This window comes from Eleginops maclovinus, chromosome 4 (genome assembly GCF_036324505.1).
Source record: "Eleginops maclovinus isolate JMC-PN-2008 ecotype Puerto Natales chromosome 4, JC_Emac_rtc_rv5, whole genome shotgun sequence".
In the NCBI taxonomy this organism is placed as follows: domain Eukaryota; kingdom Metazoa; phylum Chordata; class Actinopteri; order Perciformes; family Eleginopidae; genus Eleginops; species Eleginops maclovinus.
In genome coordinates this window covers 27,901,608-27,917,537 of record NC_086352.1, presented here as the reverse complement: position 1 = coordinate 27,917,537, position 15,930 = coordinate 27,901,608, and the positions used below count along the sequence as shown (strand labels likewise).

At 39.4% G+C, this 15,930-nt stretch overlaps 1 protein-coding gene across 1 annotated transcript; it reads left to right on the top strand.

The window, feature by feature from the left end:
* Window positions 1–7,821: 7,821 nt before the first annotated feature.
* On the top strand, window positions 7,822–15,787 carry ctsd (cathepsin D). Its single transcript, XM_063881079.1, has 9 exons — window positions 7,822–7,991; window positions 10,082–10,238; window positions 11,506–11,629; window positions 11,731–11,849; window positions 11,933–12,132; window positions 13,259–13,381; window positions 13,757–13,901; window positions 14,888–14,986; window positions 15,231–15,787. The coding sequence occupies exons 1-9, from the start codon at window positions 7,930–7,932 to the stop codon at window positions 15,390–15,392; spliced, it is 1,191 nt and encodes a 396-aa protein (XP_063737149.1). The 5' UTR covers window positions 7,822–7,929; the 3' UTR covers window positions 15,393–15,787.
* Window positions 15,788–15,930: the final 143 nt, after the last annotated feature.

Sequence of the window (15,930 nt, the reverse complement as noted above, 5' to 3'; positions counted from 1 at the left end):
TAGCATGCTAACCAGCCAAGATGGTGAACATAGTAAACAGTAGACTTTGGTTGCGGTCGAACTGTCAGTTTAGCTTAGGAAGGTTCCTAACGGAGTGAAATGACCCGGAAGTACCTCAGTGACCGCCATGATAACAGATGTTCGAATTCTCTAGATGATAGGAAAGGAGCTTTGAAACTTCCATTATAACCTCCTTTAGCTCCTTCTTTTACAAAAGGAAAGGAGAAAATGTTGTCCCACAATGCCTTGCAGCCGCAATATTTACCATGACACAACATTCGTGACCACGAAATGCGCATCATAAAAGTTACGGTGCTTATTAAGCATTTTAAACGTATGCCATAACTTGCCAAAGTGCTTTGTTTTGAACGTGCAGCACTATATTAATCAAAAGGCGAAATATGAACATTACTTTTGAACTAATATGATCAAATAAAGTCCATATTTCACAGTGCTTGTCACAGGCATACGAATTCAGTTTCCTTTTGTATTTCCGTACATTTCCAACCCAATGAAGAATATGTCTCACTGTGTTCCACGTTCATGAAGCATAAAACGACACCATGAGAGAGCACGGTACAAAGTAGATGCGCTTTCAGTAGTCCTATACAGAGAACTGTAGTTTCGCCCCAACAACAGACGCACATTAAGAACGTCCATCTTTTAGCATTGTCACTATGCGCATGTTAAAAATTGCTGCGTTAGCATTTGGCTTAATTAGCTGCTGTGGCTAAATATGACCTAGAGCTGCTAGCATGTTTGTAAACTTGTTTTGCCACAGAACAGATTTATCTGTCCCTTTTGCTTTTTTCATAATAATTAACAACTCTTATACGAACATAAACTCCCTCAGTGTCACAAAATAATTCAGAAAATTATACCTTTCTTGGTTAATCAACTTTAAGAGGGGATCTAAATTGTGAACAGAAAACGTGTGGTGTGTGGCTTTTTCAAATCTTTACATGCAGGTTTCTTGGTTAACAAAGCACCACAGCAACACAGCATGCACTCGCAGGCTGGTTCCCTTACATGTAACAAGTAGGTAAATTAACTTTTCAACAGTGAATAAGCCCTGAAGTAGACGCTGATTTTTTTTCGCAGCAGTAGGCCTACAGTGATGGTGGTGGTGGTGGAATATTCGAAAAAAGAAAATGAGGGCCATGAAAAAGAAAACTTACATCATGTAAATGAACAGATTGCATCTTCAAAATCCGAGCCACATATTTGAACGTCTCATCATTTTACTTGTAGATTTTGAAAGAACGGGCTCCATGCTTTCTATCGATATTTAGTTCAGTTTGTTTTTGTGGCTTTCAGTGTTAATAAAAGTACTATGAGTCACCGTTTAAGTAGGAGCTCAGGCACGGGGCTGAGAAAGTGAACAGAAATTGACGCAATAAATACAAAATGATAGAAAACAATATAGCAAGGAAAAAAGAGCCCTTTCAGAGAATGACACATCCACCACTTTCACAAACCAATGAATTTTAAATGAGCTAGGACACACTTGGTCGGGCTAATATAGAGGCTCAAATGTTTCTCTTGCGTCTGGGTCAGAACTGAAAATTGGTGTCACTCGATCTCCTCATGAGTGAGATAGTACTTCACACCACAGTGGCGCAAGGCAGATGCATTTCTTGCATCTAAAACAGACTTACTTCTCAATGAGGTATTCAGAAAGAGAACTAGTGAAGAGAGCAAGATTTCCAACCTTTTATAATGGACTTTTAATTAGATGTTTGGCGGGGTAATTATCATAAAGCCTCTGCTCTGTTTCCTGTAATAGAACTTGTTGTATAAGGTGACAGTTTATATATATGACTTTTTCTCTAGAGGTTTTCTTTTCAGCTAACAAGGAGTTGTGGAGGGGGCTTTTAGATGCTTTGATTTCCCCAAGCAATTCAGTGGCAGACTGCGAGAAAAAGACAAACTGCAATTTATGGCGTCATTATTATTAGCACTTAAGAGGGCTGATTATAAGTGTCAGTGTACTAAAGAGAAATACACAAGAGGACATGTGTCTGTCATGGCACGCGGTGAGATTTTGAGCATAAAAGAGGAATTTTGCTAGATATATGATTCATCAGTTTTGACGAGACAACAGAACTTTACCACAAACCATTCGAGGCCATTTTTAGACCTCAAAATACTATTTGTAGCGCAGGTGGTCTTTTTATATCCATACAAACAGCCCAAAGTCACACAAAGACTGTGTTCTATTTTCTATAAAAAAGATCAATACCGAGTAAGATTAAATCCAATTCAGCATATGAATGATCTCCTGCTCTCATGTTTGTGCTCAAGGCCCGATCAATGGCGCCACACGTTGGACCATCTGTTATCGTTTCCCCTTCAATCCACACAAGATGCTTCAGCAGCTGCTTCCCGGCAAATCACAACTGCGTGGCGTGGAAGAGTTAATGCTGTCAACAAAGCTTTAGATGAAGGGACTCGGTGTATAACGTGTATGAATGCTTATGAGCTGTAACACTGGAAGAAAAAATGATTGATGTCATTGCATCATGTTTGCCTTCATCAAACAGCATCTAGAGGGGAGAAAGGAAGTAGGATTGTATAGATGCTGATATGTTTGGGTGCTATTGTCTTTGCTTTTATGACAGACAAAATGGAGAGGGATCAAAGGTTATGAGATAGAAAGAGACGCAATAAAAGTCCCAGGCCAGATTCAAAATGAAGATTCATAGATGCTGTCTCAATCCCAAAACTTTAGGAAAGCCCTGCATGTTCTCTTTTTCATTACTCACATAGCTACTTATGTAATCAAGTGCAACACCAAGAATACCTTTGAGGAAAAACTGTCAAAAAGTGATTCTGTTTAAAAGATAACTGGGTTTCACTATACTCTACAGCAGGGACGTGCACAGACATTTGGAGGGGCTATTGCTCTAAACTGGAAAAAGGGCTTCTAATTACCTTAAATAAACTCACTAATTAATGAAACCAGTTCAATACGCATTATTCTTATTCTTATCATTCTTTAGAAGCGCAGTAACGGTAAGGTATGGAATTACTTATTTATTTAGTATTCCATAACTTAATAACAGAGATGGTCAACCTAAAATGGTAGAGACATGGCAGAAATCCTACAATGAAGCGAGACAGAGATGTGTTCTCCCTTTGTGAGAGGTCGATCAGATCAAGAGAACAGAGCAAGCATTGAGGGAGTTTACGGAGCAGAAGAAAAGACATAGAAGCACAATAACAAGTACAGTGGGGCAAAAAAGTATTTAGTCAGCCACCAATTGTGCAAGTTCTCCCATTTAAAAAGATGAGAGATGCCTGTAATTTTTATCATAGGTATACCTCAACTATGAGAGACAAAATGAGAAAAGAAAATCCAGGAAATCACATTGTAGGATTTTCAATGAATTAATTGGTAAATTCCTCGGTAAAATAAGTATTTGGTCACCTACAAACAAGCAAGATTTCTGGCTCTCACAGACCTGTAACTTCTTCTTTAAGAGGCTCCTCTGTCCTCCACTCGTTACCTGTATTAATGGCACCTTTTTGAACTCGTTATCAGTATAAAAGACACCTGTCCACAACCTCAAACAGTCATACTCCAAACTCCACTATGGCCAAGACCAAAGAGCTGTCAAAGGAGACCAGAGACACAATTGTAGACCTGCACCAGGCTGGGAAAACTGAATCTGCGATAGGTAAGCAGCTTGGTGTGAAGAAATCAACTGTGGGAGCAATTATTAGAAAATGGAAGACATACAAGACCACTGCTAATCTCCCTCGATCTGGGGCTCCACGCAAGATCTCACCCCGTGGGGTCAAAATGATCACAAGAACGGTGAGCAAAAATCCCAGAACCACACGGGGGGACCTAGTGAATGACCTGCAGAGAGCTGGGACCAAAGTAACAGAGGCTACCATCAGTAACACACTACGCCGCCAGGGACTTAAATCCTGCAGTTCCAGACGTGTCCCCCTGCTTAAGCCAGTACATGTCCAGGCCCGTCGGAAGTTTGCTAGAGGGCATTTGGATGATCCAGAAGAGGATTGGGAGAATGTCATATGGTCAGATGAAACCAAAATAGAACTTTTTGGTAAAAACTCAACTCGTCGTGTTTGGAGGAGAAAGAATGCAGAGTTGCATCCAAAGAACACCATACCTACTGTGAAGCATGGGGGTGGAAACATCATGCTTTGGGGCTGTTTTTCTGCAAAGGGACCAGGACGACTGATCCGTGTAAAGGAAAGAATGAATGGGGCCATGTATCGTGAGATTTTGAGTGAAAACCTCCTTCCATCAGCAAGGGCACTGAAGATGAAGCGTGGCTGGGTCTTTCAGCATGACAGTGATCCCAAACACACTGCCAGGGCAACGAAGGAGTGGCTTCGTAAGAAGCATTTCAAGGTCCTGGAGTGGCCTAGCCAGTCTCCAGATCTCAACCCCATAGTAAATCTTTGGAGGGAGTTGTAAATCTGTGTTCCAACCTGGTCACCACCTGATCCTTTTCAATCAGGTTGAAATGTGTAGGACAAATACAAAAAATATTGACACACACCAGGAAGGCTTCGTTATTTCCTAAAATATACACAAATGCTGGTGCATTGAGATTTCTCTAAAATTGAAACAAAGAAGCCAAAATCCGAAAAGAGCTGCCCCAGACCAGCTAGATCAGTTCAGGCCTGCACTGGCTGACAACAATGATGAAAAGTTACCCAAAAAAGAATCTTATATTCCAATGCAAATGCTTAAATATGTGGCAAAACTGAGCAATTTATCAACATTAACAATCCTTTGTTAAAGGTTTTGTCATGTTGTGAAGTTAATTATGTGTTCTGCCTTAAGTGCAGTGCTAATTAATTACCATAGAACAGCCATAAGAAGGACTCTAGTCAAGGGGTAAAAAGGATATCCACAGATCAGGAGATGTGATGATCAGCAAGAAGTTCACTTTTGCAATCGGTCTTTGTTAACTCCCTGTATGTCACATCTCTGTTGGGAAGTTTTACAGTAACTTGTGACTCATGTTCCTCTTTGTTTGCAAAATGTTCCCATGATTGTCTCTAACTTTCACATCAGCTCAATGCAGAAGAAGTACCTTTTTTGGTTTTACTTTTGCAGATCTGGTTGCTGCACTTGCAGTTTAGGCTCATGTGATTTGCAGTGTTTGCTGCTCTGTTGTCTCATGCTGCTTTATAAAATCACATGAAAATGCTGATTGTTGCTGACCATTACCAGTCATGAATAATGACACTGCTTTAAAGAAACTTTGCAATAATTGATTTCACACTTTGTCTTTTGGCACCTTATCTGCCTCTTGTGAATTTAATAATGGAAAATATAATAAACCAATTTCACTTTCATGCCCTGCTGTTATGACATGGGCTTAATGACCATGGAAAATGAGGTTCATGTGAGACCAAGCGCGCGTGTGAGTATGTGAGGGTGTGTGAGACAGAGCAACATTTTTAAGGCAGTTTCTGGAAGTGAATTAGTCAAAACACAGGGTGTCACTGCATGATGTGGCTCTAATGCAGTTGTGTTTAGTGTTATCTCTGGCTTCTAAGCATGACTCACTCATTTCTGAGTAAAGGAATGAAACATGTGACATGGCTGTTATGAACTAGGCACCACCACCGCACTATGCACAATATGTAAATCCTAAATGAGTCAGAAGCAACATTTCCATATGTATTATTATACATGCTCGGTAATAAGAATAATAGTAGCAAGAATGAACTGTAGTACTGTGCATGTTTTGTAAACACATGTAGTTAAAAGTATGCGTTTTAATGTGTTATATTCAATGAAGATATTATTTCAACACATCAGAAAGATAAACATCCAGCCACCCTACTGCATCTGCAAGTTATGTTCTTCTAAACTTGCTGCCTGAAAACAATTAGTTTTAGGGGTTTGTGTAATAAGAGAAAATAAGGCAGGTCATCAAACTCTGCAAGATGGACCCTTTGGGACCCCAAATTAGATAATAAATTATGAGATGAATGTATTGCTAGTCTTTGTCTGAAAAGGTTAACCTGAAAGTAATTGTTTTTTTGAGTTCTCTTTGCAGACATTTAATTGTATTTACCATTTTCATTTGGTAGAGTGATAAACCTTATTGCAGAGGGTTTAATGAGGAAATCAATACCCCTCTCTTTTCTTTTTCACATGTATATTTGGGTTTGTTCTATTCCGCCTATTAATTCCTCTAGTCCTTTTGTCATTGGTATTGCCTTAAACCTATAGTTTGGGAAATATTTGATTTCTTGGAGAGTTTGATGGTATTATTCGAACCTAAGTTTATGTAAGTCAATATCCATGGTGCTAGTGAAGCTCAGCTAGCATTAAGACTGCAGGAATGAGCCCTATTTCCTGGAAATTAGTGTGCGTTTTTTTCACTTTTGTTCCCCTGTCTCGTGAAATAAAGGTCCATGTTAAACTCAAGCTTATGATATCTTTATGCTTGGTTCTTTGACATTATATTTGTAAGTAAATCCCCATATCAATTTTGAAGCATTTGTCACGATGTGGGGGGAAAGGACCCAAGCGCAGAACTAATTGAGGAGGCAGGTATGATGTTTAAACTAAAAGCGAGCTTTATTTCAATTAAAGCTGATAACAAAAGGGAAAAACAACAAACTACTAACCAGGGGACACGATGTACGGAGCAAAAAACCGACAGGGACAGGAACAGCAAGAAACATCAACAAGACCAGGTAGGGAACAACGACGAAACAAGGGTAATCACAAGACAAGACACGGCTGGAGAGGGGAGGAGAAACACAGGGGGCAACAGGTGAACACAATGACACAATCAGGCACAGGAGGGACACTCAGAGAGGAAGTCAAACTAAGCATGACACAAGAGGGGAAAAGATTTCAGAATAAATCAAAGGTCATTATTTCCAAAACTCACTCACTGCAGATTTAAGTAAAACAGGAGATAGAGGTAGTGACAGAACATTTATTCAATGATGAATGAGTACAAGGTATTGCATTTGTAGTCATATTTGTCTGCTGTGATGCTGTCTTCAAGCAGTCGTTCTGTCAGACTTCAACCATGTCAAATATATCCCATTATCTGTAAATGTTTGTTCTCGGTATATCATTGTGATGTCTTAGAAAAGAAGAAATAGTCGTTGTGTATTTGTGCTGTCTGAATAGCTCAGAGTTTCCACCATGAGGTTTTTAAGAGAATGGTACGAATGTTATTTGTAAACCCTGGAGGGTGGTTGGTATCCAATTTGTGGGTAAAGGACGCCACTAGCTGTTCGGTTTTTATCACTGCAAGGCAAATTGTATTACTGTTATTACTTCAGCTATGGCAATTATAACAATTAATTGGCTGATATTTTGACAATTGTGTAATTATTTTTTCTAGTCAGTGCATTACAGCTCCAGTGAAATAATGCAGTTTTTTTGGGACAGCATGTTCGTCTATTTTTACAACAAAAACAAAAACTAATTAAATGGAAAGAAATGAGGAAATCAATCCATAGTAAAACATATTATTAGTTAATACTTCAAAAGGTCTGAGCTCATTCTCAACCAATAACCACATTAAACCCCTACTTTTACATTTACAAGTTTGTGATAAAAACGTTGTGATATGATAAAGGCTGTAATATATTAGTCGCAGGGGATATTTTACCCGTCACGACACAAGTCTAACACAAATTATATGAAAACAAAAACCCAATTTATGATTGTTCTCATAAATGTACAAGAAGAATTCACGAAGTAAACTCAAGTAAAAAAGTGTCCGCGATTAAATTGAAGTAATTTATTTCTTTTTTTAAAACACCGGAAGCGACGTCACCGGAGCGGATTTAGCCTCACGTGACGGATCCTGCCCGCTGCAGTCAGCTGATAAAAGTCGATAACAAGCCCGAACTGCTCAGTCATTGTTGTGTCTTTATGCGTTTCTGATTCTTCCCACTGTTACAATGAAGATTTTACTGCTGTGTGTGTTCGCGGCCTTAGCCCTGACCAACGATGCGCTTGTTCGGTAAGAAAACAAAATAGTAATATAGGCTATCACTAGTAATTATTCTGAAGTCACGGTTTATGTGACATAATGTTAGCAAGCGTGCAACCTAAACACGTTCAACTCGTGTTACCTAAAGTATCACGACAGAAAATGGTCTGTTTTACACAGACCATGTTTTGCACATTTACACCTTAAGTATCTATAATGTGTAAGTATGGGGTGTTAGCTTAAAGCCTTCGTTAGCTAGTTTTTATCTGGTCTGTTTCTCTGTGATCCTGTGCACAGCAGAGGACAGCGTGTGACTTCTAAACCTGTTCAATGTTGCCTGCTGTGAACCCATCACCTCTCTGTATGCTGATAATAGAGATGTTTCCAGAAATCAGTTCATCATACTGGTGGTGTAACAGTTTGTGCAATTTGAGAGTATTCGTTTTTTATTTAACCTGTATGTATTTTTAGCATGGTTTGTGTCGGTCAGCATTATTGTCTAAGTATGTGTACACAATACGTTTGACCCATTTTTTCAGTGCTCTCAGTGTACTCGGGGCTAATAATACGGCTGTCTTCGAGAATGTAAATGATTCGTCGATTAACACCATGTCACTTTGTCGACTAATCAATTAGTTAAATGAATTGCCTGATCTGTAAAACGGATTTTCTCCACAAAGAATCTAGCAAGTTAAAGGCTGAATCATTATTCACGTCTTTATGAATATCGCCAAATATACCTGACCTTAAAATCGTATTTTATAGATAAAAAGTCTCTGTTCGCTATCCATCCCTGCAAAGATAAAATAATTGGAGTGTAATTCTTAATCAAATCAAAGTGCTGTTGCAAAACCTTTTAATACCGCCAATAAATTCAATCACATTGCATTTGCAACATCAGTGCTCATTATCTTCTTTCTAAAATGAGTTACTGGGCGTGAATAAAACAAATGTATTGTGAAATGTTTGTGTAAATAATTAACAGATTAGTTGAATAAAAGAGGGCAAAATCACTGTTGATAAATGTAGTGAAAACGTTTCCCTCTGAAATGTAGAAAAACATTGAAATGCACTTAAAATAGAAGTTTTGTTTTTATGAGATTAACGGTGCAAACTAAGTGAAGCTTAATAAAGGGTAATACTTGTTTTGTTGCTCACCTGCAGTTCTCACTGAACCAGTAAAACCATGATCATGGAGTACAGCTAATGATCTAGTTTCCACCTTTTTCGACCTGTGAGCATTGGTTGTTATGGAGCTGATCGCATGCTCAGGTGCCTGTTATCTTAACATAGCTCACCTGTGTTTGTTGACTCAACTATATCTATTCTATGCCCCAGCTGAAGGCTGGATGTTTTCTGGAAGTGAGTTTCTATCATTGAGCTTTCATTATTTAGCAAAGTGAGCTATTTTAAGTGATTTTCTATGCTCTTTAAAATGTGGATTTCTCTTAATCCTTAAGTCCCATATTTCAGACTTCATGATTGACAGCAGCCTTCTTTTAAAAAATGTGCACACAAGTAATGGCATGTGCTATCAATATAAAGCTTCCCCTCCGTGGTATGACTGTCTTATACATCCTGCTGTTTTTTAAACCCACAGGGCAGCAATATGGTACTTTAGTCATATAGGAAAAAGAGGGCCGTTTCAGTCACATGTTTGATACCTGTTAGTGTCCCGTCAGACACTGAAGTGAATGGTATTGGCAATATGAGTCCATCATGAAGATTTGCTCTTAGTGTCAGATTTATTTCAGTTGTGGTAAATTACTGTGCCAATTGAAAGTTGATGACTGATGTTAGAGGAACACTGTGTTGCCAGTTGATATGATATTTGTAGGATTATTTTAATAGACTTTAGTTGTCTTAGCTTTGTGTGTGTGTGTGTGTGTGTGTGTATACACTAAATTCAATGGAGTCATATGTTGGTGTTGCTGCATTAAGCACAATATTTTGCAACACTGTGAAGATAAGGATGAAGTATGTGGGCCAAATCTTATCTGCAACACCACCAGTTGTGTAGGCGTTTCTACAAATGCTAACCCTTCATTTCCACTGCATTTGAACTTTTATTATATTGTTCAAAGCACAGTCAACAGTCTTCAATGTTTCTTCCCATACAGAATTCCCTTAAAGAAATTCCGTTCCATCAGACGTCAGCTGACCGACTCTGGGAGAACAGCGGAGGAGCTCCTGGCCGACAAACACTCCCTTAAGTACAACTTTGGCTTCCCCTCCAGTAATGCACCCACTCCAGAAACCCTGAAGAACTACTTGGACGTAAGCATCTCTCTCAAAACCACTGACCTGTGAACCCCTTAAGTCTTCCCTTTCCCCTAATGCACCTTTCAGAAGCTAAAAAGCCAAGCGGGGGGTGGTAGGCAACAAAGGTCCTGTTGTGTTGTGACGCCTCTGCCTTTTTCCCAGCTCAATGGGAAATTAGACTTTGCCTCTCCAGACCAGTAAATCCTCTGCAAACACAGCCATTAAAGAAAAGCTGAATCATTCTGCTGTAGACTAATGGCTGCTTTCAGTGAGAAAACTGAGAGTGACAGAAGAGGAAACGTTTGTCACATGACCGCTGACTCAGTTGTTGATCTGTAAGCCTCATAATCCTTGTCAGCTGACCCAACGTTTGTTTGTTTGCTGTGGGTTTTTCTTTACATATTATGAAACTGCCTTTTTTTATGTCTGGTTCAACCTTTCAAGACAAAAAGAAGATGAAATGTAAAAGAGCATAATAATCAAGAGATTGCCCATTTTCGGTGTTCTACATAAAATAAGTAATTATGATTGTGACTTTATCTAGACTGATAATATCTGTCTGTATTTTGCACAGAGATCAGTAGATCTATTGATGAATAAGTCTATTATTCTTATTATTAAATATTAAGGAATGTCTCATTTTAACATTCTAGAAAAGCCAATGAGGCGGACATAATCTATGTAACATTTATATTAAAGTAAAAGATACAAGCCTATTTTCAATCCTCCAAAATAGAGGATAAAAGACTGTCACTTAAATATGAACTAATACAATCCTATACAAATAGATTAATACCAGGAGGTAAGGAAAACATCTGTAAACCAAAGCAATAACCAATCACAGAATAAATCAGACGCATGCGGGTTTAATATGCATCTCAGAATAAAAGGAAGTACTTTGAGAGCGGGATGACTTGACACAAATCTCCCAGGCTGAATTTCAGTCACATAAAGGGAAGTTAATTTGTTGAGTAATGTGGTGAGTCTCATTGTGAAACAGTAAGTGTTTCATTGACACAACCTGATAATTATGTGACCTGTGTCCTATAGTGTTATTCATATAGCTTGTTCATTTGTTTTATTATAACTTACTGGTATATTTATCATAGTATTTTGTTATCATAATCTCTTTTACTTGAAACTTAAGATCAGCTCGAGGTTCATGTGTTCAGAGGTAGCTTTATTTCCTGCCTGGTTTTTTAAATCCTTGAAAGCCCAGTAAATCTCCAAAGGCTTGTTATTGATAATCGAAAAAGCATATATTTATATATTTTTTGTCCAGGCCCAGTATTACGGTGAGATCGGCCTAGGCACCCCTCCTCAGCCCTTCACTGTCGTCTTCGACACAGGTTCCTCCAACCTGTGGGTGCCCTCGGTTCACTGCTCCATCTTGGACATCGCTTGCTGTAAGTCCACCATCGCAAACACAGTGCTGTAAAGTAACATTTCTGTAGTCTCTGTAAAATGTTGGAACTTCCAATAAAACATATTTCCATTTTTTTGTCAGTGCTTCATCACAAATATAACTCTGGCAAGTCCAGCACATATGTGAAGAACGGCACCGCCTTTGCCATCCAGTATGGAACAGGCAGTCTGTCGGGGTACCTCAGTCAGGACACGTGCACAGTAAGCTTATCTCACATCAAAGTAAACTAGTGTTTCAGTGGAGATTTAGGTGACTAACCCTTTTCTTTCTCTATATTTTCTAGATTGGAGATTTGTCAGTTGATAGCCAGCTTTTCGGTGAGGCCATCAAGCAGCCCGGTGTTGCCTTCATCGCGGCCAAGTTTGACGGGATCCTCGGCATGGCCTACCCACGCATCTCTGTGGACGGAGTGGCTCCGGTCTTCGACAACATCATGAGCCAGAAGAAGGTGGAGCAGAACGTCTTCTCCTTCTACCTGAACAGGTGAGGAACTGAAGGGGTTTAAGTGTGTTGCGACTTTAAAATCCAGACCCTGTACAACTGGACTTTTCTTCATTTTAACACAGTAGGTTCTCCTTTTGTGTTTTCACTGTCAGCACAAACCAGTCAGTTGCCTAAAACACCGTCCATGGCTTCAAACCACCTCGTAGTCTTTAACATTTACATTACTTGGCTGCGTGTTGCATTGGATGGTTGCCTCCTTCTCAAACTATAGACATACGATTGGCCAAAAGGTGTTTTTTGTTTTATTGGGTTTGTTGTAGCAATCCTTGTGAAGTAACAAATACCAAAGCTGAGCTATTTTTCCCCTGCTGCTGTTAAAGGCAAAGAGAACATTGAGAAACCATCTTCCTCTTAAGTGTGTGTGTGTGTGTGTGTGTGTGTGTGTGTGTGTGTGTGTGTGTGTGTGTGTGTGTGTGTGTGTGTGTGTGTGTGTGTGTGTGTGTGTGTGTGTGTGTGTGTGTGTGTGTGTGTGTGTGTGTGTGTGTGTGTGTGTGTGTGTGTGTGTGTGTGTGTGTGTGTGTGTGTGTGTGTGTGTGTGTGTGTGTGTGTGTGTGTGTGTGTGTGTGTGTGTGTGTGTGTGTGTGTGTGTGTGTGTGTGTGTGTGTGTGTGTGTGTGTGTGTGTGTGTGTGTGTGTGTGTGTGTGTGTGTGTGTGTAACGATAGTACTGTAGATAAAGGTGGCAGATGGATCATTCTCATGAACAGGTCTCTAAAATTTTAAAGTGCAAAAAATACCAAATCTCCGGTCTATGTTTGGAATAAGTGTTCCAATAAATTGTTTGATTCATCAGCATTTTTTGTATGAAGGCTGGAGATGAAAGAAAAGCCTTGCTAGCTAAAGAGCCAGATATTTTTTGTCAGATGCGAGTGGAATAAATCTTGAACAGAACCACGACTGCAAATGAATGCTAATGTTGCGTCATGTCTACTGGATGTATAAACGGACAGCTATTTTAATTTGGCAGATGTACGTCTTTTTTATCTTTTATCTAACATTTGTTTATGGCAAGCAAATGGATACTTTAAAAATACTTTAAAATTAACTATCTGCATGTCTTGTACTCACTGGGAAATGACATGTGTTTGTTCCTGTCTCTCTGGCCAGGAACCCCGACACAGAACCTGGCGGAGAGCTACTGCTGGGAGGAACCGACCCCAAATACTACACCGGGGACTTCAACTACGTAAACGTCACCCGCCAGGCCTACTGGCAGATCACGATGGATATGTGAGTCCTCCAATATTAGCATTTAAAACATAGAGATGATGATTGACTATCTTTTGCAACTCAAAGCTAATAGAAGCATCTTGCAACAGAAGAGGAACTAATACTGAAATACTTTGTTCAAATAATAGTTACTTTATCTTCTGTCAGTTGAGAGAAATTGAATAGACAACATGCACAGTATGTAGAGAAGGTGGGTTTTTTTTATTGGTCAAGGTACAGTTGAAACAGGTGCGTTTTTAGTTTTACCTTTTTGGCTATTTAATAATAAATGACAAGATGAGAAGATAATTTTTCACTGTATTGCTTCATTTCCAAACCGCTTGGGCTGCTGAGTGACCTCTGAATACTGAATCATCATTTGTGTGTGTGTGACAGCATGGCAGTGGGCAGCCAGCTGAATCTGTGTAAGGGCGGCTGCGAGGCCATCGTGGACACTGGGACGTCTCTGATCACAGGCCCCTCTGTGGAGGTCAAGGCCCTGCAGAAGGCCATCGGAGCCCTTCCGCTCATCCAGGGAGAGGTGAGAACCAGACAGGGGTGGAAGAAGTACTCGTTGTTTACTTGAGTAAAAATAGCAATACTAAATTGTAAAATACTTTGTTAGTCCTGCATTTAAGATCTTAATCAAAAGTGCAAAAGTATTGTCAATAAAAGGAACTAAAAGTTCCAAAGGTAATCTTTATGTGTAATGGCCTATTTCAGAAAAGAGCACAGTCTGCTCTGATTGGTTAGCTGGCCAACTCTGTTGTGATTAGTCAACGGCTTGAAGATGTCCCGCCCGCCTATCACGTACAAAGTGTTGTAATACTAGCCAAAAGTAGTGCAATGGTTATGAAGTGATGTCACTATGTTACAGAAGTAGACAAAGGAGTCCAATTGAGGCATTTCAGGCCTCTACTGTGACATGTTTACATGCTTTAAACTTTGAGATTTTAGCCTATATAAACCATTCAGATGCAGATAAACCTAAAGGAAAGGAGAACCCCAAAAAGCATAACATGGCCTATTTAACCTGTAATTATATTTCAATGTTGGTTGATTTTAATATTTAGTATATGCTAATTATCTGAATCTGTATAGTAACTAAAGCTGTCCAATATTTGTAGTGGACTATAATATAAATTATTCGCTTCCAAAAATGTAGTGAGTAGAAAGAAGTATAAAGTAGCATAAAATTAAGATACTCGGGTATTCCACCACTGAAAAGTCTTACTTTTGATGCTCTGACTAGGCAGACTTAGATGTTTTTTGTTTTTAATAGATGCAATTCTCCTTTTTGCTCTCCAATGTATCATTTCATCTAATTGGAAACGTTTTTTTACTGCACTTCTGTTGTGCATTTATATGTTGCTCCATTTGTCATGAATGTAATGTTTGTATACCATTCTGAGGGGAAAACATCAGTTTTATGCCTTTTTTTACAAAATATATATATTTTCAAAATGTGTCTGTGTTAACACAATGAATGAACAGTGTCATAACCATTGAATTCTTGGTATGTTTCAGTACATGGTGAACTGTGACAAGATCCCATCACTGCCCGTCATCAGCTTCACCGTGGGCGGCCAGGTCTACACTCTGACCGGAGAGCAGTACATCCTTAAGGTGAGGATGTTGGGAATGTTTATCAACCAGCAGGGGGCGATGGTCAGCTCCTCAAGGCAAAACAACACTGACTGTGTGTTGCATCATGAACAACTAAACAAGTGCTGCTTTGTTTCACTTGCCATAGGAGGAAGCTGGTTTGTTGTCTGAGCAGTGCTTACACCGATTTTCTTCAACACATTCCCAGATGTACATGTGTGATTTCTTCATCTCTGACAGTCTTCTTTTCCTTCCAATTGTCCAGGTAACTCAGGCTGGAAAGACGATGTGTCTGAGCGGCTTCATGGGTCTCGACATCCCCGCCCCCGCCGGACCGCTGTGGATTCTGGGAGATGTTTTCATCGGGCAATACTACACCGTGTTTGATCGGGACGCCAACAGAGTGGGCTTTGCCAAGGCCAAGTAAATGCATCGCGTGCTAGAGCAACAAGTAAAAAACAATTGGGAGTTTTGTGAGACAACAATCTTATGTGCACACTCTTTCCGTTGCTTTGGATTCACACCGTGTTAAGCAATAGATTTTGCCTAGTCTAAATGCACTGATCTGAAAAATATGTGTACGAGTTCCAACAGAGTGTGTGAAACAGATTTGAAAGTTTGATATGACGCGTGTACATAATCAGGGGTCAGTTGACTGTAATGGATTTTCCCTTTTTAAACATTAAAGTGATTTTTTTTTTCTTTTTAATCAGGGATTTACTTTTCAAAAAGAACACTTAATTAGCATTTAAGGAGGAAATGCTGTCTCTACTACTGTATCTCGATGTAATTTGGTCTGAATAAACTATTTTTTAAAGAGGAGCATGGTGTGGCAGGGTTTCTTGCTCTTACTGAAAAAGAATAGTCCCAGTTTGACATTTCAACTCTTAGAAGATTAAGTTGATCGCAAAAACGATTTAGGTTTTAGGAATTATTTGCTTACCATGCAAAAAGGATAAGCGTGT

Coding starts and splice junctions, on each gene's coding strand:
- ctsd (XM_063881079.1), top strand. CDS start 7,930: ATGAAGATTTTACTGCTGTGTGTGTTCGCGGCCTTAGCCCTGACCAAC. Junction 10,239..11,505: donor CCCTGAAGAACTACTTGGAC/GTAAGCATCTCT, acceptor TTTTTTGTCCAG/GCCCAGTATTACGGTGAGAT. Junction 13,902..14,887: donor TTCCGCTCATCCAGGGAGAG/GTGAGAACCAGA, acceptor GGTATGTTTCAG/TACATGGTGAACTGTGACAA.